The sequence below is a fragment of the Centruroides vittatus genome, unplaced genomic scaffold, assembly GCF_030686945.1.
Source record: "Centruroides vittatus isolate TY-2023 unplaced genomic scaffold, ASM3068694v2 contig_357, whole genome shotgun sequence".
Taxonomy (NCBI): domain Eukaryota; kingdom Metazoa; phylum Arthropoda; class Arachnida; order Scorpiones; family Buthidae; genus Centruroides; species Centruroides vittatus.
The window spans coordinates 3,977,471-4,001,832 of NW_027122180.1; the positions used below are offsets into that span (position 1 = coordinate 3,977,471).

Sequence of the window (24,362 nt, forward strand, 5' to 3'; positions counted from 1 at the left end):
ATTATCCGCTAAAGACTTACCTCTAGTCGAAAGCTATATTTTCGGCAGGAAAATGAGATTTTTAATAGACACTGGTGCCGAAAACTCCTTGTGTAATTTGGCTACGATTGAGGTACTCCCGAATAGTATTTTTGAGGGTTTAGAGATCGAGAGAGTTAGTTTTGGGATTAGAGGCATCAGTGGTGCTATTAATACATGTAAATATCTTTGGCACACCAAAATAAGACTTCAGAAAAGGATTTGCCCAATCGAGATAGCATATATTGTATTCTCAGGTAATCTCGATTATGAGGGCATATTAGGTGTCGATGTAATCACTAAGGTTTCCGAATTACTTGATAAAGTGAGGGAAGCCTTCGGAAGGAGCTCTCCACTGTTACTTGACAGTCCTAATCCAGCACTGAGTTGCTCCAACTCTACGATCGTAACAATTCCGAGCTTGGAGAGTTTAAGTATAGACGTTAGGAGAAGAGTTGATGAAGTTTTAGATAAATATCCCCATTGTTTTGCTACTACAATATCGGAACTTACTGGTACTGATGCCTTTGAACACGCTCCCCTGATAGACTCCCTGACCCCAATTAACACCCGTCAATATCGGATCCCTGAGTATTACTTAAAGGAGCTAAGGAAATTAATATCTTCTTACATTGAGGCCGGTATCATAGAAGAAAGCACGTCGGAGTGGAACTCCCCAATCCATGTCATTGAGAAAAACAACGGGGAGTTACGCATGACCCTTGATCTCCGCCGGGTAAATGAGGTCACCTGCTCCCAGGAATTCCCTCTGTCCCGTGTCGATGAGATCCTTAGTAAATTTCACGGGAGTCAATTCTTCTCCGTTCTCGATCTCAAGTCAGGTTATTATCAGATCCCACTTCATAAGTCTGTTAGGCATGTTTATGCGTTTTCTACCCCCTGGGGCAAATATCAGATGTGTCGTTTGCCTCAGGGAGCAAAGAATAGTGGACGCTATTTTCAGTATGTCATGTCGAAACTACTCGCCCAATTCATTGGGATAAACTGCTTCGTCTTCCAAGACGATGTAGTCCTTTTTTCGAAAGACATAGACGATCATCTTATCCTCATTGACAAAGTTTTAAATATTTTTAACCAGGCTAATTTGAAATTACACCCGTTAAAAAGTAAGTTTATAATGGAAGAAGTTAACTATTTAGGGCATGTCATTCGGAGAGATGGAATTCTTCCAGATCCGAAAAACGTGAGCGCCATACTTGATGTTAAGCCACCCACTAATGTGCGTGGCGTGAGGAGTTTTCTTGGCATGATTGGTTTTTTTCATTGCTTCATCCCAAATTTTTCTGACATAGCAAGTCCTTTAACTGAGTTAACTAAGAAGGGTAAGAAGTTTATGTGGGGTCCGGAATGCAACGATAGTTTTGAGAAATTCAAATCTATAATAACAAAGCCTCCGATCCTTAGCCACCCCGATTTTTCTAAGCCGTTCTGTATGTATACTGATGCTTCGGACAAATGTGCTGGCGCAGTCTTGGGGCATGTTGACGATAAAAACTGTTTTTCCCCGATAGGTTTCTTCAGCAAAAAGTTCCATGGTGCTGAACTTAATTACTCGACTGTTGAGAAGGAATGCCTATCGATAATATTAGCCCTCCGTCATTTTAAGCCCATCATATTAGGTTATGAAGTAAGGATTTTCTCTGATCATAAGCCCCTGACCTATATAAAGACCATGCAGAATCACAACAAGAGATTAATGCGTTGGTCGGTAGAATTATCTGATTATAATTACAGTGTCTGCCATATAAAAGGAAAATTAAACCCCATAGCTGATTGGCTATCGCGCCCCGATGTCCACTTAGCCAGTTGTAAGTCTACCCAGGATTGTAATATGAACACCAAAGCACGTAATTTTTGGGAGAGAGTAGTAGATTCGCAGAATAGTGATGAGTTCTTTGGTAAGTTAAAGAAACACCTCGAAAAGCACAATCTCGATTCTTGTAACTCCCCAGGCGAAATACTACCTGAATACCAGTTAGAGGGCAATGTTCTAGTGCACGTCAAACCAGACCAGTACGGTCTTCGCCAATGGCAACACCCCTGTGTGGGGGCTGATATGATCAACCATGTGATAAAAGCGTTCCATAACTCTAGTGTTGCGGGCCACTTTGGTACTGAGAGAACATGCAAGTTGATCGATCGTCATTACCATATCAAGAACTTACGCACGGCTGTTAGCCGTTACATCCGGAATTGCGTCACTTGCCAAAGGTTTAATCTGCACCAACGCCGGGCTCCCTTCCAGGAGACGAAAGCTGCCGATTACCCTTTTCAAAAAGTTGCCATTGACATAGTTGGCCCCCTTCGGGTGACCCCAAGAGGAAACAGGTATTTGTTCACAGTTATAGACATATTTACGAGGTATGCCGAGTTGATTCCCATTAGTGATCAGTCAGCGGAGTCTGTTACAGATGCGATTTTTGATAATGTTGTTTGCCGTTACGGCTGCCCCGAGATTATTATTTCGGATAGGGGTAGCAATTTCACGTCTAAACTTTTCCAAGATGTTTGTAAGTTGTTGCACATCAAGCATAATATGAGGACGGCGTATCGTCCGTGCTCAAACTCAGTTTGCGAAAGGTTTAATAAATCTATATGTAGCGTAATAGCACACATATCGAGTGGCAACAATCGTGATTGGGACACGTTCGTTAAACCCGCCATATTCGCTTATAACAACACCACTCATGTCTCGATTAACGAAGCCCCGTCCTTTCTTCTCTACGGGTATGATCCCCGTCTCCCGTGGTCTTTCCCTAATGATGATACCATGGTCGGTCATGATGCTAGTTATAGAGATAAATGGGTAGAGAAATTAAATGTAATACGCGATAGTGCTTTTGAGTACGGTAGGTTAAAAAACTCCCATAATTGGGAACGTATCAATCGTGGCCGAAATTATACTGCATGGATCATGGGGCAGAGAGTATGGTTACTGAGAAAAGGTGTTGGAAGAAAATATGGGAAGTTCTCCCCAAAATATACAGGGCCATTCAGAGTCACCCGGATACTTGGACCTGTCACTGTCGAAATAGAAGGGAACACTCCCCGCAATAAAATTTCTGTCCATATCGACAGATTAAAACCATGTTTTTCTCCCATTATGATCAAAAGGACGAAAGGATCAAATCAACGTAATCAACAAGTGCCCGATCATGACGGAGATGAGCTAGAAGAAGACGACATCCCCATGACTTTTTTGGACCGCGCTCCGCATGCTCCTGACCGGGACCGTAATGAAATGGCCGACCAAGGAAGTGTGGGACCGAACGAGGTGGAGAGGAAACCGCCAACTCATCCACCCCTACTCACCCATACTTTCTTCGAAAGAGAAAGGTCGATTACCGTAAATTGCATTACGGTAATTAATCATTTTTGTAAGGAGCGTATGTGGCTACACGCCATGCGTAAATTGTATATTTTTATATGTAATTATATCGTTTTCATATTTTATATTTTCTATTTTCTTTGTTCTTTTCTTCCCAACCTAATTGTCCATTCTTCCTGGAATGTACCTACCGCTCCCACCCTTTCTTTGTTATTTCGATGACTCACCCCTAAAACAAAAGAGGGAGTGTAGCCCTGAGGGGTGAGAGAGGAAGATGTGGGTCATTCTGGAGCGAGAACTCGAGTTGGAAGGAGCAATAGTGGTGTTTCCCGAGTGCGCCGAGTGCCAGAAAAATAGGGACGAGGACGATTTGAGCTGTTCTAGAGAGTGAAAGAGAAAGTAAAAGTGTTCGCCGACCCCCGTTTCACTGTGATATTTCGGCCGGTAGTTTTGTCATCGTCATCTAGTCGTGGGTACCCTCTTTCCTGTCCGTTCTTGATATTCTCTTCCTTTTATCTCTTTGTATAATATTTTTAACTTTATAATTTAAGTAATATTGTCGGGAGCTTTTTTTTATGTACACTAGAATTAAGGTTTATGTTTAAGGAGATATTGTCGGGAATATTTATTGTACCAGTTTCGGTATTTTTGCTCTCGAGTATTGTCGGTGGAAAAGGTGTTTGTTGGTATCCCCTGTATCCTGTTTATTTACGAGCGAAGAAAATAAAACTCATTGTGTTTTGTTTATTTCAATTTTGTTTCGTTGTTTTCATACCGCTCGTTAACCTTCTCACAACTTTAACCCCTATTATATTGCTTTTGTATTTTATTTTAATTTCATTTTATTTTTTTTCAACATTCTTTTACTCATGCAACCACCAGCATGTGTTTAATGAGTTTATTTTATTTAAATTTTCTTTTTTTGAATTTTATTCTATGTAACATTCCATAATCTAAACATGGCTGCTAAAGACAGTTGAAAACTTTTGTTCTTATAATAAATTTGTTCATTTTTACTGAATTACAGGTATTAATTGGTATTTTTATTGTAATCTCATCCAATTTTGCAATATCTGTTGAAAAAATTATATTACCATACTTTCATCAATTGTCCAGCAAGACAGTCTATCTGGGAGACTGTGAAATCAGATATTTCTGTACAATAAAAACTGGTATACCAATTTATCCCAGGAAATGCTGGTTTAAGTGAGGTTATACATCCCTCTCTAGAAGGTACATGAAAAAAACCAACTAGTTATATCACATAAAAATGAACAAGTTTTAATTCTAAAACTGTGAAATTGTTAGCATTACATCAAAAAACTACGAGGGCTATTTTTTAAATAAGGTCCATTTGTGAATGAAAGTGAGAATAATGCGCAATCATGGCAGTATGCATATGCTTCGGCTCAGAGCAAGCTTGGCGCGCATTTTGACGCCATTTGCAGCCATATCGTCTGTCTGTATGCTGAGCTGTAGAAGTTTAAAATGTTTAAGAAAATTGAGTCTCCCGCCGACTATGAGATACGATCTGTTATTCAATTCTTGAATGCAAGAAACTTGGCAGCAGCGGAAATTCACCGTCAGATTTGTGAAGTTTATGGTGATAATGCTATGAGTGACAGTAAAGTTCGAAAATGGGTAAAAATGTTCAAGGATGGGCGAGTTAATCTGCATGATAAGCCACACCCTGGCCGACCTCTGATTTCTGAAGATTTGATTTGTGATGTGGATAACAAAATTCGAGAGGACCGACGATTCACGATTTCAACGTTATCAATTGAATTTCCACAAATTTCAAGATCAGTTTTGTATACCATTGTTTCGGAGAAACTGAATTATCAAAAATTGTTTTCTCGGTGCGTTCCAAGACTGCTTTCTGACGATCACAAAACAAAAGGATTAAACAGTGCTTTATCACTTTGACTCGATACAATCATCCACACAGTCCAGACCTTGCATCCAGTGATTTTCACTTGTTTCGATACTTAAAGTTCCTTGGTGGTCGACATTTCAATGACGAAGAAGAAATGAAAACTGCAGTCGTGGATTGGGCTTCTTGACAGGCGGCAGATTTCTTTGAAGTCGGAATTCAAAAAATTGTTGAGCGGTATGACAAATGTTTAAACAAAATGGAAATTATGTAGAAAAGTAGATAAAAGTATGTAGAATATGAAAAAAAATATATTTTAACGATATTTACAGTATTTTTCTTCTTATTAAAAAACGAACCTTATTTAAAAAATAGCCTTTGTACAATTATGTGTTTAATTTTTGCATTTTGTCTTCTTTCTAATGATGTGCAGTACAATATTCTTGGAATGTTGCAAATGCTTTTCTTATGTTTATTTTATTGTAATTTGATCCAAAAATACAAAAATAAACATATCAAATTTCAGTAACTCACTATAAATTATCGCAACTTACAGGAATTAACATCCGCTTTGTGTGAAATTTGAAAGGAGAGTATCATTTTTAAGATCAGGATAGACTGTCAATGCAGCCCACACTAACTACTACTACTACTAGAGCCATTAATTGTTTTATTGTCCTTTAAATTGACTCTCTTCCTAATTTAAATCAGTCAAATTACAATGTTATTTTTACTGTACTGGAAGAATGTGTTATTTAACATTTATTTAACAACCAGTTTTGTTAGATCTAATTAATTTTATTTTTTGTTGCAGTTTAACTTGCATGCCAGTAACCCCAGGGTTTCCAGCATGCTGATCTCCCCCAGTTTTATGTGGCATGTTGGTCAATCTGTGAAAATACAGTATAATAAATATACCATAATACCATAAATAATAAAAAAAATAACTTCAAAAATATTAATACTATCTCTCTCGTGTGCAAAGTAGTTGTCTAAATGAAACAAATAGAAGTGCCAATGCCATATAGACATAACATTATATAAGCAAGGCAGCACTACTCTGGACAGTAGAACTGCAAGCAGACCTCCTCAATACCTGGTGTACAGGTAATGAACATACCTATATAATAAAAATTTTAGAAGTTTCAGAATTTTCTCTATTTCATATCATATCTGCAAATATTTTCCATTCCTCAGTATCCACACTTTTTTCCACAGGAGATAAATTATCTGCAATTGGAAAAATTTTCCATGTGGCAGCATGCCAGACAAAGACTGATGCAAATCCTAGTGTTTAGTGTAAAACAAAGAAATACAATCACCATAAAGCTTTCCCAGAATTGGAATGAGCAAGATGCTGTGAGACTTCATGCACTTTGGAAAATGCACTTTGGAAAATGATACAATTTAAAATTTATTTTAAATTGTATCATTTTGGAAAGTGCATTTTCCAAATTTTGAAATTTTTATTTTCCAAAGTGTCATTTTCCAAATTTTGAAATTTTTATTTTATGTATTTTCCAATTTCTTTTATTTTTTCAGACCAAGAATAGTGTAAACCTGAAACCATATGAGGCAAGTCCATGTATGGTGGGTTCCTACTAAACTAAGTTATCTCACCTTAACAGGATGGTAACATGCAAGAGATTTATTAATAATAAAAGCTCTTTCAAGTTACCATCTTTATTATGAGTTACTATTAGTCCTCATAGACAAAATATATAACAAATTGAAAATAAGGACACAGAGGCATATAAATTAAGCTCTTAATATGTTTGCATGCTATTCATGTATGTATCTGAGCTGAAGAATTTCCTGACTATGACATGTTTAGTATGGCAGCCTTCTACAGTGTGACAGATTCTGTGAAGCATTAATGTTTCCAGACTTGTGTAATATATGTAGTATGATCCCTGTGTAAGAAAGGACATAAATACCTTATCTATTCTCCACAGATGCTGCATTTCATGAGAAACTTTTGAGTATTTACTAATTTTTTCAGTATATGCATTTTTGTTTGTTGTGAATATTTCAAAATAATAATATATTTAAAACAGACCAGCATCACATTCATTGACAATCAATCCCATCATATAGCATCATTAAACAAAATCACATACAGCATAGACATAGCTGTTCCAAATATTAATTATTATATTATATAAATCAAATCAACTCAGAACTAATATAAAATAAAAAACATGAAATATTGCTGCAATTTTTTCAAAGATTAATGATACCAAAATATCAGTTTTCAACAATAATGATATTTGATACTATTTTTACATAAGTGATCAATGTTTCAACAGTATATTTTTCATAACAATTAACCTAATAAAAAAAATTAATAAGTATATATTAACCATACTGCAGCATTTTGTTTTATTTATTCAAAATTGTACATTATCATAATTATTGAATTTATTTTAAGAAATATCGTATTAATTCTATTACAATTATAACATAAGAATTTAACTACAGTTTTAACAAAAGTACAATGTAGTATTACTAAAAATATATATTATCTAATTTAAAAATAAACATAATTTGACTTTTAAAGCAATTAATCCTATATTACTAGGGTTTCATGCAAGAAGAATTCTTTGTAAAATAATTAATTATTTTTAACTATTTTTCTTATAATTTTTTCTAAGTTGAAAATTTCAAACCAGCAAATTCTCTTCTGAATAATCATTCTTTAGATGCATTAAAATCACTATTTAAAAAATCTTAATTCTAATTATTACAGTAACTAAAGATCACCATTCAAAATACTATAATGGAAATATTTCATATTTTAATTCATTTCTTGCTTATAAATCAAGCTAAAAACTTCAACAGAATTTGGTCATTTAATTTCTTATTACTATTGTGAGAATTCGGACCCACCGGAATTTGGCCGGTAATGATACATCCCTTTCCGCGCGAGTAGAAGGAAAAGGGATATGAGTCAAAAGATAGAAAAAATGAATCAGGAGGAACAAGAGTCGAAAAACGCGGGTTGGCGAACCTGGAACTCGTGACCGAGAGAATAAAAGGGCGACGACGGAGAAAAGGGGGGTCGGTTACGTCTAACTCTTAGCCTGTGCGCGTGCGGAAAAAGTCGAGGGGAACCGCCGGAAACCTACGAGATCGTATCGTCTGTGAAGAGCGACCCGGATCCCGAGGTATGACCCGAAGTTTTGTAAACTCTCCCTCCGCGAATCCGAACTCAGGCGACCGACGCTCGCCGTATCTGTAATCGACCAGTTAGCTTTAATAAATCTTTGTTATTGTTTTATCCGTTGTAATGTCCTTTATTCGAATGTCATCATCCGCCGCTCTACCGTCGAACCCATGCACTTCCTCCACTCGCATCCACTCGCGTAACGCGTAACTCCTCCGAACCGCCATCTTGACGTGGGCAGGTCTCACGGACCTGTTAGCCGACAAAAAGGGGGAACGAGAAATCGGCCACCTCCCGGCACCCACAAATTGGTTTTTCAGGAGTGGGGTTCGACTCCTTCGAAATATCGATAGAGCGGAAAGGATCATATTCGAATAAAAGGGACCATTCCAGTCGAAGTAGGGACCTAAGTCATAGAACTACTTCCGATACTGTTCCTAGTCTGTTTTCCTAAGCTAATTAAACCTATCGCAAAAAAATGGAGGGCAATCCACAACCCGCGGTAGGGCCAGCTCAAGCGAATCCGAATCCAAACCCCCTCACCCTAGGAGGGTTGGGCGGAATCATTCCACTCCTGCCCGTATTTTCCGGAGAAACGGGAGGTCTCCGAATTACGGATTTTTTTGACTCGTTAGCGGACGTAACGAAAGTCGCGGCATGGTCAAAGGCCCAAATGCTGGCCGTAGCCAAGCTCAAACTCACCGGGATAGCTCGGGAATTCGTACGGAAGGATAGAAGAATTAAAGAGGTCGACGAATTTGACGAGTTCAAGCGCTTAATGATCGCGCGGTTCGAAAGGGAACCATATTCGTTTAGGCTTAGTAAATTTTATACCTGCGTCCAAAAACGGGACGAGGACGTACAAACGTACGCCGCCCGACTTCAAGCGCTCGCGATGGAAATCGAGATCACGCCGGAGCCCGGAGCCGACGCCGCAGAAGCCGCTATTATTCAGCGCATTCAAAGAAAGGAGTTAGATGAACGGTTAAAGGCGCAATTTCTTAACGGAATAGATATAAAGATCCGTAGACGAGTAATGAGTCGCGAGGCTGAGACCTTCGATGAGGCACTCAAAGCCGCGATCAGTGAGGAGACGATCGAACAGCTCACCTCCCATCCGCGGGGAATATTACGAACAGTCCGGGACAGCGAGCGAGTGACCGACCCCCCCTCACAGGATCAGATAGCTCAATTGACGTCGGCTATGCAAGAACTGCAAGCCAGAGTGGAAGGGTTAACCCGAACCTCCGCGACCGGTAATGTTAGAATCCCTCCAGAGAGGCGAAATAATTGGGGAGATAATCGAGGTAATCGGAATAATCCGCCTTCCCAACGAGGAGGCTACCGCGCCGGTAACACTAGTCGTATGTCCAATCGACCGAATAATCAACCCTATCGGAACCGGAATCCCTCCGATCGCCGAGAGAACAATCCTAGCGATGCTCCTATGCGTACGCGAAGCGACGTCGAGCATGCGGAGGCCCCAAGAAGGCGCGAGAGCTATCGGGGTCGTGCTAGAGAGGAGAAACCCAACAGGTGGAGAGGAAAAGTACGAAGCGTCCAGGGCCAGCGATCCCCGTATAATAACCGGCGACGACCCTCTCGTGCCGAATACACTCCCGAAAAGGACAAAAAGCGAAACCCGCACACCGGGAAACCCCAGGCTCAAGCGGTCACTGCTATTACGTATCCCGATATTCGAAGCGAAGCTACCTTTGAATGTTATATAGGAGGAAGCCCGGCCATTGTGCAGATAGACACTGGAGCTAAGGTATCCCTCTTGTCTAAAGCTTTTGCCAAAACAATGAAGGAAAGGATACACATCGATCACCATAAAGAGACCGATTTACGAAGCGCTACCGGTCATATCATTCAAACTTACGGTATTGCGAACCCTACCTTCGAAATCGGCGACCTGCAGTTCCCCTTTGCGTGTTGTCTAGTGGATATAGACGTTACATATCCTTGCGACGGCATTATTGGAAGGGATATGATCGCTGATAAGGGCTTTCTTATCAACTTAAAGAAAGGAGAATTGATTATACCTCCTGTTACGGTAGTAACGTTATTAAACTCCACGATGTCCGGAGACGAGTCGGGGACGGAACTACCCGACGAAACGACAACGCGTAACCGACAGGTCCAGGGAAGTCGGAATAAATCGAGGGAAAAGGCCCAGGTAACTGCGGCTATAAGATCTAAAAAGGGATCACAAGGACAGGTAAACGGAGAAGGAAAGGAGGTAGTCTTAATAGAACCGTGCCGACTTCCCCCCATGACGGATAATATCGTAAGCGCGACCATCCGAGGACGTCGCACAAGTAATAAAATGGGAGTAATTGAGACACTTCCCCTTGCCCAGGAAGGAATATTCGGAGCCGATGTATTGGTCACACCCAACAAAAAGGGACAAGTACCCATCCGTCTCCGCAATTCGACCCACCAGACGATAACGTTAAAGAAAGGAGAAAAAGTAGGCACGTATTTCGAGGCGGTCCAGGAAATAGACCCGGTCGGGACTATCCGAGAAGGAGAAACGGCACAATTATCAGAGGCCGAATTTAACCAATTATTTGATTGGACTGATATCCCGGAAGATGAACACCAAGAGCTTTTAACCTTATTATATAAATATCGACACGTTTTCGCCGTTAATGATTACGATTTGGGGTATTGTGATATTGTGCAACATAAAATTGATACCGGCGATGCGGCGCCCGTTTACTCCCCCCCGTATCGAATTCCATATGCGCAACGGCAGCAATTAAATGAAATAATCGATGGACTTTTAGCGAATAACATCATCGAACATTCTACATCACCCTGGAGTTCAGCAGCGCTTCTCGTTAAGAAAAAACTAGGCGGTTTGAGATTAGTTATAGATTACCGCAAGTTAAACAAAATCACTAAAGTAGATCCATATCCACTGCCCTTAGTGCAGGAATCCCTTAGCTTGATGGGCCAAGCAAAATATTTCTCCACCATGGACACAGTCTCAGGATTTTGGCAATTGAGTGTATGTGATAAGGAGAAAACAGCCTTCTCCACACCTGATGGGCACTATCAATGGAACAGGTGCCCCATGGGGCTCCGTAACTCACCTGCAGCCTTTGAAAGAACCATGGACTTCGTCCTGCATGGTCTGAAGGGAAAGACATGCCTCGTCTACATGGACGACATCTTGACTTTCAGTCCCGACTTCCCTACTCACCTCAAACGCTTGGAACAAATATTCCAACGATTAGGCGAAGCCGGAATTAAGCTAAAACCAAAAAAATGTCATTTCCTGCAGAGGCAAATAAAATTTTTAGGCCATGAAATTTCTGAACAGGGTATAAAACCAGATAGCGATAAGGTAAAGTGCGTCTTAGACTTCCCTAGGCCCGAAAATGAGCGAGAAATTCGATCCTTTTTAGGATTAACTGGTTATTATCGTCGACATGTGGACAAGTATGCAAAAATTGCGAAACCCTTAACGGATTTATTGAAGAAAGATGCCTCTTTCGAATGGGGCCCGGCTCAACAAGAAAGTTTCGAGACGCTAAAGCACATTCTAACCTCCACTCCATTATTAAAATCACCGGACTTTTCGAAGCCTTTTATCCTTGCTACAGATGCTTCAAATGTTGCCTTAGGAGCCATATTATCCCAAGAGGAAAATGGCACCGAGAAACCGATTGCTTATGCAAGTCGATTACTGAGAAAACCCGAACTTAATTACAGCACGACTGAGAAGGAGTGTTTAGCTACGGTTTGGGCTGTGAGATATTTCAAACCTTACTTATATGGACGAAAATTTACGATACTCACAGATCATCGACCTCTGCGTTGGTTATTAGACTGTAAGGACTCAACTACCAATTCGCGGCTATCACGATGGATTATCTTCCTCCAAGAATTCGATTTTGACGTGGTTCACAAAGCTGGAGAGTCGCATAAAAATGCAGATGCTCTTAGCCGTATCCCTATTCGGCAAATCCAGGAGGTAGAACCTATATTTTCCCTGACGCAAATCGCGAAGGCGCAACAAGGAGATACGCGGTGGAAACCCCTTATCCAACAATTGCAAAGCGGAGCAATCTCAGGAAATTGGAACGGCCTTACCTTAGATGAATTCTATCTCAATGAAGAAGGCGCCCTATGCCACAAAGGCACCAATAAAGGACAGTCCGACTGGTGGGAACAAATTGTTGTCCCAGCCGCTCTTAAGGATTATCTCCTATATACCTTCCATGATAATCCCATCGCTGGACATTTGGGAGAACTTAAGATGCGTTCTAAAATAGCTAAGTCGTTTTATTGGCCGGAAATGACCAAGGAGATACGAAATTATTGTCAAAGCTGTCTAAGCTGCGCGAAACATCGTCGGCGCGGACGCAGAGCCCAAGCCGAATTACAATTATTTGCTCCCCTTTCACACGTCTTTGAACGTACCGCTATGGATATTGTTGGACCACTCCCGCGCACCACTACGGGGAATAAATATATCTTAGTCTTCGTCGATCACTTTACCCGGTATGCTGAGGCTATTCCACTACCGGATGTTAGTAGTAAGACGATCGCGAAAGCCTTCGTTACCAATATTATATTACGTCACTCGACGCCGACGCACTTACTGACGGACCGAGCTCCGAATCTGATTTCGAAAATGTTTACCGAAGTATGCAAGCTTCTGAACATAAACAGGCTCCTCACCACCGCCTATCATCCCGCCAGTAATGGCGTTGTGGAAAGATTTAACAAAACATTAATTGATATTTTAGCACATTATGTAGCCAGAGATCAACACGATTGGGATGAGTGGATACCTTACGCTCTCTTCGCGTACAACACCTCGGTTCACGCTTCTATGAATGAGAGCCCATTCTTCCTTTTGTATGGTAGAGACCCTACCTATCCGTTTGATATAGTTACCAAGCCGGTGGAAGTGCGTTATGATATAGATGACAATTTTGCCTCAGAATTACAACAACGGATGAAATTAGCACATCAAACCGCTCAACAGGTGGCCGAACAGGCCGCCGAAGCTCGACAAGAACGACACCGGCGACAAAATAAACCTCCCTGTTATAAGGTGGGAGACAGAGTTCTATTAAAGGAAGTCGTTACGCCAAGAGGGTTAAAGCAGAAATTAGCACCGCGATGGTCTGGACCCTATCGAATTATCGAAGCTCTCGGTCCGGTAAACTTTAAAATTGAACATTTAGAAACCAAACGTAAGATGCATGTCCACGCGGATCGAATCAAACCAACAACCGCCCGCGAGGAAGTCCACCTGCGGCAAACGCAAAATAATGATCAGCTCACAACCTTGACCGCACCCACTGAGCTTGATCCATCCCCGTATCTCGACCCGTGGGACGAATTTATCTTAACCTCTATCCCTACTCAACCCCCTTCGGGAGAAATAGTAGAAAGGGAAAGTGAAGAGGACACCGAGCACGAGGACTCAGAACGCGAACAATCGGAAACGGAGGAACCAGAGAGTACGCCTCCATACGCGCTACGTAGCCGCGGCCCTGTCCCCGAACAGCCATGGGTGATGCCGCGGCCCAGTCGAAATCGTAGTCGCATCCCTCGGTTCGTTTCACCGACGACTAGTCTACCGTCATCCCCTGAGCGCAGGGAATGAAGGCTAGCCATCCCCAGTCAGCGGCCCCAGCGGAACCAAACACGGGCTCGTCCTCTTCTCGCCGCCGCCCTACCGACAGAAACCGAAGCCGAACGGCCACTTAAGAAGCACTCCCGTTTGTTTGGATACTTCCGGATCCTACATTGTAGTCAGAAGACATTGTCTCTGTACATTATATTATTTTACATTACTTTGCTTATAGTACATTATTTACATTATATAGTATGAGTATTTATCTGTACACATAGTGCTCAATAAATTGTGCCTTATATTAATCCACCCCTTCGTTCCGTGTTCGTTATTTATCCGGTTGTATTCGGGGTCGCTTAGTCTTTCGGGGTTATATTCGGGGTCGCCCCTAACTGGAATAATTAGTTAAAGGTTTCGTAACCTACTATGATTTGGTTTTCCTGTTCTTTGCAGAAACCAACCTAAAAGGGTATAATGCTGTTCCTGCCACTAGGCCTTCTTATCTTAAGTAGCAGCTATACGGCGCTGCATTCTCCCTCCGACCCAAAGACCTTTACCAAAGGCGTCCTTTTCTTACATCGGGGCAACTTCCTCATCACGGCAAGTCACTGGACCCTCGTCACCGATATCACATTTGAACCGTTGGAGCGACAATTGCAATTTGTCTCCGAATCGGTAGCTTATTTGAAAGCCTGGATTCAACAACAAGAACAGCAAGCACCAAATCAAACCGGAACCGAATGGAAACTTCCCACGCAAGGCCTCGAATTAATACAGGCCTCCTTCCGGAACTATCAACGAGAATATCAAGAACTCCTCGCGTTAATCACACTTCGTCCTACTCCACAAAGGAAAAGAGGACTCATAGACTTCGGAGGGAAAGCTCTTAAATTCCTTTTTGGAACAGCCACCTCCGAGGAGGTCGAAACGTTAAATACAGAAGTCGAGACTATCAAACGGCGGACCGAAGGAATCGTTCACCTAGTACAATCCCAAACTACCTTGATACAAGACACGTTAAACATAAGTAAGCAAAACAGACACCAAATTTACGTTCTGTTTAAACGAGTAGAAAGCTTTGGCGAGTTGATCAACCTATACCGTTTCAATCTCGCCTATGAAATTATCTTAAGAAATATTGAATCATCCCTCCAAGAGTTACATTTCCAGCTGTTAGAACTACGCGAAGCGATAGATGTCCTAGAACAGAAGCGATTGAACACCTACCTTGTTCCTCGCGAAGTTCTCCTACGTACTCTCCGAGATATACAAACGAAACTCCCCGACGGCTACGCCATGATCGAACCTATAATACCAGATACGCTCTTCAAGTACTACCAATGGATCACTACCATTGCTGTAGCAGTACCGGGGAAACTACGAATTTTCGCCAAAATACCTTTAATCACTCCTAGTGGATATTTCGACATGTACGAAATTGTACCGTTTCCTACTTACATCTCCACGATAAAAACTTTTATTCAATTCCGTACTGTGTACCCCGTCATTGCGTTATCGATGGATCGACAGTCTTACATGCTGCTACAGCGACATGAGTTAAGCACCTGTACAACTGCCCACTTCGCCATTTGCTCCGTGGATCTTCCCATCCTTAGGGCTCCCCAACAAAGTTGTGAATACGCCCTCTTCAGCGGGATCGAACTACAGGTCAAGGAACTCTGCAAGCGACAAATTATCCATAACTATGCGCCAATTTTTAAGAAATTAGACCAACCCGGAGCGTGGGTCTACTCCACTCCTAAGCCTCTCACTCTAACTATTAGATGCCCTAATAGGTATCAAAAGACCCCTTTTTCCTCTACAACTCAAAAATTAAATAATACTGGAATCATCAGTCTCCCAAATGCTTGCACTGGCTACTTGCCCGGAGTTATCCTTACCTCACATTTCCAAGGCCAATCAACTATATCACTACAGTGGACCCACCAATTGGTCATTCCACCCATCGACCAGATTATCAATCAAACGGAGATGCAACTCCTATTGAACCATTTTAAGAACCCCGCAATGCAGGAAAAACTACCATCCACGACGGACTATGACATCCAGATGGCTGAACAATCTCTCTCTAACGTCAAATATGATCTCAATCATTTGTTGCGAATGACAGCAACCCCCGAGCCAGCCTCCTATATGCACCCATCAACTATACTTGCTAGTTGCCTTGGTGCTGCCGTAATTCTGATTGGCCTCTTCTATACTTTCCGATCGATTATACGCCGCCGACAACAACTTCCGGCGGGCCGACAACAATCGCAAGATACTCGACCCGAAGAAATCCGTCTTCAAGAAAGAGAAACTAACCCGCTTCCGGGAAGCGACACACCCTTACAGGAAGCACCCCGGAGCGATCCCACCCGCCTTCACCAACGGGCCATTGTTCAAACCTATTAACACCGCCATTTTTAGATCCTTTGTTCAACTTCTTCTTTCGAAGTTTTGTCCTTATTATAATCCATTATAATATATCATCTTATATCGCATCTTAACCTATATTATTACTTACTATTAGTCAAATATTATATTACTTATATTTCGTTATATTAATATCGTTCGAATTTTATTTAACCATGTTAACCACCGTTTTGAATTAGACCAACGTGTTAGCTTATCTCATTTAGATTTAAGTTAGAATTTTATTATCCTAGCGACCTGAGGGAGAGTAACCCCAGTTATAACTTTTTGTAATGTGTACCTCGATCCGAGAACAAATCATCTTTTCATTTCAAATACTGTTTTTAATTAACTTTTGTGAGTACCAATAGGACGACATCCTCGCCGCAACGGACTAAGACTATGACGACCCTCCACCAAAATTAATCACCGCTCCGAGCTTCATACCCGACGACACCGCCACACTACAACAAAACGATATCAAGACACCACTCACCGGAATCCTCCAGCCCTCAAGTTCCTGTTTAACTTCGACATCTGTGCCAGACATAGAACTATTACCAACACAACCGAACTACCAGTAGATACACTACTTGTTGCTGTAGCCCGAGGCGAACCCAAAGTTTTCACATAACGCGCGAGAACAACGAACACTCAAGACCTTGAACTTTACTCTCGTGCCCAAGTGACGAAAGAAAACTACGTCTGCACCACGTGCCAGCCAGGAAGCAACCCTACTTCCGGGAACACCGTTGTTATTTACCCACTCACCGTGGTCGGTTTAGCATAACAGCTTATTGTAACGCGCGCCGATTAATCCTTGATTGTCGCGTAATCATTAAATTATCAATGTCGCCAAGTAAATCGTGGAAAATTTTTTTTCACCATGTCAATCATTGTCGCGACTGAGTAGCATCGTCCGCTTCTTGATTCGTCGGTCTTTCCGGATGTCTCCCGTGACTCTTGGATCCTTTTATCTTCCGTTTCACGGGTTTGGAAGGTGAACAAAAGGACGTCTCCCGTCGAGAAGAGGCAGCCACTTAAATTAGTTCGTGAGCCTCCTATCCGTTTTACTCCGGATATTCTCGCGGATATTGTTCTAACATTATTTGTCGATGAGGTTCAGGGTTCAACCTGTTTAAAAATCGAACCTGCCTTCAGGGACAGCTTCGATTTTAGAAAGCCCAAGGTGGTGTGAAAATTCGAACCCACCGGAATTTAGCCGGTAATGATACATCCCTTTCCGCGCGAGTAGAAGGAAAAGGGATATGAGTCAAAAGATAGAAAAAATGAATCAGGAGGAACAAGAGTCGAAAAACGCGGGTTGGCGAACCTGAAACTCGTGACCGAGAGAATAAAAGGGCGACGACGGAGAAAAGGGGGGTCGGTTACGTCTAACTCTTAGCCTGTGCGCGTGCGGAAAAAGTCGAGGGGAACCGCCGGAAACCTACGAGATCGTATCGTCTGTGAAGAGCGACCCGGATCCCGAGGTATGACCCGAAGTTTTGTAAACTCTCCCTCCGCGAATCCGAACTCAGGCGACCGACGCTCGCCGTATCTGTAATCGACCAGTTAGCTTTAATAAATCTTTGTTATTGTTTTATCCGTTGTAATGTCCTTTATTCGAATGTCATCATCCGCCGCTCTACCGTCGAACCCATGCACTTCCTCCACTCGCATCCACTCGCGTAACGCGTAACTCCTCCGAACCGCCATCTTGACGTGGGCAGGTCTCACGGACCTGTTAGCCGACAAAAAGGGGGAACGAGAAATCGGCCACCTCCCGGCACCCACACTATAATATAATTTTATATCAGTTTTATTATTATAAACATATTAGCAATTATATCTTGTTGCTTGAATTTGCAAATATTCAACTGTTCTGTTTTTTTTAATTCTAAATTAATTCATTTGAATACAGTTTTTTGTATTTAATATATGCAGTAGAACCTCGATTATCCGGATTTTCAATTATCCGGATTGTTGAAAATAAACAAAAATTGTATGAATTTGCTGATTTGCACTTGTTGAATTGCGACACTGTTTTGTGTACGTACGTGATGGAATGCATGGAACAAAATTTTGAAAAGACCATTAGTAAAATTCCAGTAACACAGTAGAAAGTGGTATAGGAGACATTGCAGAAGCAATAGTGCAAATTTCAATAATTGCTGAATGTGACAAAGATGTAACCGAGTGGTTAAATTGCGATGCGAACGATCCTGGATTCCAAATTTTGAATGGTAAGGAAATAATTAAAGAAATATCTGCCTCAGATGAACAAGATCGAGAAGACAAAGAAGAGATTTACGAAGTAAGAAATATCGGTCCTACACATTCTGAAGCTTTTCAGTGCTTAGATGTTGCCATGAAGTGGTTTGAGAGCTAAGAAGAGTGTAACTCAGGACAACTTATATGTCTTAAAAGTATTCACAATTTACCAGCTTCAAAAAGAACAGCTAGCTTTAAACAAAAGTCATTAATTGAATTCCTTAATAAAAAATAATTTAATATTGAAGCTATATGTAAATCTAGACAAATAAAAATTATTCATACTGTATGTATATGTCTTTCACTGTCAATTATTTTTTTTTTCGATTATCCGGATTTTTCCTTATTCGGACTACCTTCATCCCCAATTAGTCCGAATAATAGAGGTTCTACTGTAATTACTATTTTCCAAAAATTTTCTAAAATTTCAGAAAAGTATTTTAAAATTGAAATATTTTATCTTATATAAAAATTTAGTACTATTTTGAATTTTATTTCTCCTCACATTTTCAAAAATACAATACAAATATTTTTAAAGTATAAAATGAAATTACTGTATTTCCAAGCAGGAAAATAAATAGCAAATAAAAATAGCTTTTCTTGTTACATATGTAATAAGATTTAATAAAATTTTTGTTTTTAACTTAACTCAATCTTTTAACTACATTATCTGTAACAATACAAATATGTTATAAATTTACCAAAAAAGTTACTTTTAAGTAAATGGTATGTTGATTTAAAGTTATATAGACTTTTAATAAACATGAATTACTTAATAATAGTTAATAAATAAATAATATGAACTATTTATTAAAGCAGAGCCAACATAATTTCAGAAAATATCAATCAAAAACTTTAAGATCCACAGATTTGAACTATAAAGAAAATTTTTACATTCAAAAATTTCTAGCAAAAATAGCAAAATCTATAAAACTAATTTTGTTAAAACCAATAATCCATTTATTCCTAGATTAGAAAAGTAATTAACTTCATATTATAACATTTATTTTTTTTAAAATCTCTTAAAAAGTATTATTTAGATCATTTCTTATAATCATTTATTACAAATAATTTTTGAAAACTTAAAAATTCTCTGTATCAAATTATTGAATATTTTGTAAAACCAATCTGAATTCTGAATGTTTTGTTTTCTAATTTTTTTTATTTTCATAATCAGTTGTAATTTGCAAAATGAAATGAAATTTTACTATTAAAGGTGCAAATGAGTTAAAATCTTTGAAATTCTGTTATGATTTCTGTGTCATTCAATATATACTATTAATCAATATTTTAATTCAAAGCTAAATATTTATTTAAAAAATAAAGTAAGAGATAGATATTTAATGAAAAGTTTCTACAATACCTTATTAGGATCCAATGGATTATCACTTAGATGTACAATAGCACCGGGATGAGATTTTCGTGATCTATAAACAAATTAGTAACATGTTTTATAAATTTTATATAACTTATAAAATAAAATAAAAAATTAATATATATAAATTAATATTCAACAGCAAAATAAGAATAATGTATATATAATTTTATTATCTTTTAGTTCCTTTTTATAGTCAATACCCATAGAATATGTTTTAATTGCCTTTTTCTGACAATTTATCACTTATTAGTCAGCCCTTAATTAACTGTCATCAAATCAGACTAATATAAAACCAGATAACATTGTTTGCTTCTCTTGTTGCTTAATATAGAGAAAGAGTGGAAATATTTTGCCCTAAAATGTTTCATTGTAATTATTTCGTAACTTATTTATAAAAAAATGAGAATACAGGTGTTCTTCATATAACACAACAGTTATATTCTAAAAAAGTACAATGTTATGCAAATCTGTGCTATATGAAACAAAGAACTAATGCAAAACATAGAGTTAGATTCAAAAGTATACTATTATTTTCTGTCACTAAAGCAATCAATAATTAACTAAAAATCAGTTATAAGTACTGTATTACACATCAATATTAATTTTAGTTAAAGGGCATTTTCTTTTTATAAAATATCATCATCATCTGAGCTTTTTTTTTTTTATCTTGATCAGAAATACCAGCAACATCTTCATTTCTCTTATTGGGCTGCAATTTTAAAAAGTTGTAGACCTATAAATTCCCACTGTTGTCTGTCTGTCTTTCCATAATTTCAATTCAAAATGTTTCTCCTATAAGTTATATAGATGATGGCATGACTGTTGCTAACAGGGAAAGTATGATGTACAGGAGCAAGACACTACTAATTTGATGTGGAAAGCATATATTTTAAATGAAATAAATTTTAAAAATATAATTAAAAATTTCAGTCCAGCATTGTGACAATGTCACAATAAATAATTGCTCTTTTTTTATCATAAATAATTTTTATGAATGACAAAATAAAAATATGTTATTAATTAAAAATTTGTTCTAGGGACCATCGTTTATTCAGTCAAGTACCAAGCAATTTTCCTCCAGAATTTGCGTTCAAACACTAAATTGTTCGAGCTGGGAACAGTTTGAGTACAGAGATACCTCTATTTCATTCTTCATTTTTACGAATGATTACTTACCTACAGTTAAAAACGTTTAATAACACTTGCCCAAAAATGCTTAAATAAACTTTACTAAATATGAAGATTAATCTATAAAATCAAAACACGATGACAATCTTAAATGCTAATGTCTGAAAGCAATGTCAACAATACCTGGTAGATATGAAAGCTAGGACAAGAAAGAAAAAAATTCTACTATCAGTTTTCATTAAAGTAAATCTGACAAAGAAAACCTACAAAACAAATTAAAATTTCAATATTGCCAATTTCAAATCCTTGGGAAAATTTAAGATGACATGTTGCTTACTTGAATTAAAAAATATGAAATAATAAAAGTCTGCACTTAAAATTGTGAAATTTTGTATGAATGGCTTTTTGAATTCTCAAACCATGTTAGAGCGAAACTGGAAACCATGTTGTATGGGGAATATCCACCAATTTTCCAACCATGTTATAGCAAAATCATGTTGTAGAAGTATCATGTTGTACAAGAGATACCTCTATATCAAATTAAATTTATTTTATAACACTGTTTTTTAGACTTAACATATGAACTAATTTTGGTTTAAAAAATTTCATTATTAAAAATATTCATAACCTGTAGGAAACAACAATCTAGTCTACAGAAATGGGCAGAAATAGTAGTTTTGCATTGCATTGCACACATACAAAATACAATCATAACAAAGTAAAAATAAACTAAGTCTAGTCATAAAGTTAAGCAAATCCTTCAAGTTATAGCATTAATTATGATTTAGCTGCTATTAAACAAAAAATATTCCATTTTAATGTAAGTATATGTATGTTTATGTATATGTGTATAAATACACAAACACACCATATACACATAGATTCAAATCTGTCTAAAATAAATCCTCCACAAAACAGCATATTATTTAATGTGTATAAGACAGAATGTCCAAAGAGGGCTCTACATGTTCATTTTTTAAGCTACTGTACAACAAGGATTTTACAATAAATCATTTTCACTTACACAGTTTATACAGAATTTGAAGCTATCTTTCTGCAAAGTGACAACTTATTTAATGAAGTTGTTGTGAAGTTATTTATAATTTAGCAAAAAAGTTATAGAGGACTAACTTCATGATGGAGACCCTGGTACTCAATAATGGCCACATTTTAACATTTTACATTAAGTAGCATTATTCTTTATCATAAAACTTTCAACATAACTTACAGCTGAAATTATTTAAAGCAAACAAATTCATAATAAATAAATAAAAATTAGAGCTCTGAGCTACAATAAAGAAGAAAGTGTGTTACAGCATTAGTTGTAAAAATATTGGTAGGCAGTTTTTCTGGCCATAATTTGCAGAACAAAATTTATGCACCCAAACTTCACAAACACAGCATTGTATCCATTTATTGTATTCACAGAAAAGGCAAGTTATTTCCTTGTTGTCAGCAGTAGGTAGTCCTTGATGCTGCATTGGTTTCTTTTGAAAAGATGCTGATAAGAATTATAAGCAGAGTTATGCAGCACACCAAAAAACCAGCAAAATCAAAAAATATTTACTTAAACAAATGTTTTCATCTACAGTAGAGCATCGATTATCTGAATCAATTGGGAACTGGGGTTGTTCGGAAAATCGATTTTTCAGATAACCAGATTATGTACAAAAAAATACATTATTAATATAGTATACTAGTATATCCCAATAATAATATATTAATAAATCCCATATTGAAATTTCTCTCTGTTGCTTGTTGCTTTGAATTTTCATCAATGTTAAGCCTAACAAAAATTTTTTAATAATAATCGTGGCTATTGTATTGTTAAAAATTATTTCTTTATTTTGTACAAACAAAATAAAGACAGTATAGTGTTGTTTATCCGAATCAATTGGGGACTGGGGTTGTTCGGATAACTGATTTTTTCGGATAACCGATTATGTATGAAAAAATATATTAACCTATCCGATGTTAAAATTTTTCTCCCTTGTGTGTCGCTTCATGTTGAATTTTTCTCCGTTGCGTGTCACTTTGCGTTGAATTTTTGTCGATTTTAAGCCTAATGAAAATTTTTATAATAATAATCGAGGCTATTGTATCATTAAAAATTATTTCTTTATTTTGTACAAACAAAATAAATATATTGAAGAATATAAGAACAAAAAATTATAATTAAATTACATGTAATTGTATAAATATAAGATTGCAGTGTTTTAACAAAATTACTTGTTTACGTTATTCATCCGCCGTTCGCTCCAGTTGACAGTCCACAGTTTCACAAACACGAAGATGACCTTTCTTTAGAGGCTACTGCCTCCGCAATAAAATGTAAATATGGTAAAATCGTCCTCTGGTGCTATTGCCATTTTCACATAAAATACACTTTCAAGTAAAAATAATAAATATAAAACATGGCCAACGGTAGCAACTGTCGGACTGTCAACTGGAGCGAACAACGGATGAATAATGTAAACAAGTAATTTTGTTAAAACGTTGCAATCTTATATTTATACAATTACGTGTAATTTAATTAAATGTAATACCGCCGGCCATGTTTTATATTTATTGTTTTTACTTGAAAAAATTATACTTTAGAAATTAATCTAGTATCAAAAACGTCCGATTCAGCACGATACCGTCCCAACACAGTCTGACTGGAACGCTTTTGGTTAACCGATGCTTTGGTTGATCAGTGTTTGGATAATCGATGCTGTACTGTATTTCTATATACTTTTAATTGAACCTGATAATATACATCTGGTATTTTAGTGTTGCATTACTCTGCTTACTAATTTCTTCTCTCTTACTCTTATGAAACACCATCTGTTTTCTCTTTTCAATTCTTCTTCTGTTCCATCTCTCCTTTTCTCTTCCAGTATATTTCTTTCCTGTTCTCTTTCTTTTTATTTCTGTGTGATTATGTTATTAGTTGAAGCCAGCTTGTAAATGCATGCAGATCTTACAAACTTCTGTTTAACCAGAGAGTGTAACCATCATATTAGTTGTGGCCACCAGACAGCATTATGCAAGTAAAAATTAAACATACCACCAAATCTTTATCAAACAGAACTGATGAATCTGAATGTACTGTACAGTACATTGTACAGTCTCCATTATTAAACCTAACAGCCACAAATTCCATTCTTTATTTTTAATCAT

The 24,362-nt window shown here is 38.2% G+C and overlaps 1 protein-coding gene across 3 annotated transcripts in view; it reads right to left on the minus strand.

Moving 5' to 3' along the window:
* Tomosyn (syntaxin-binding protein tomosyn) overlaps nt 1-24,362 on the minus strand; it is a 371,800-nt gene that overhangs the window by 222,319 nt on the left and 125,119 nt on the right. For all 3 annotated transcript variants that reach the window (XM_067269813.1, XM_067269812.1, XM_067269815.1), the window contains exon 6: nt 20,058-20,121. In XM_067269813.1, the coding sequence (XP_067125914.1) occupies nt 20,058-20,121 (64 nt within the window). The remainder of the gene's footprint in view (nt 1-20,057; nt 20,122-24,362) is intronic.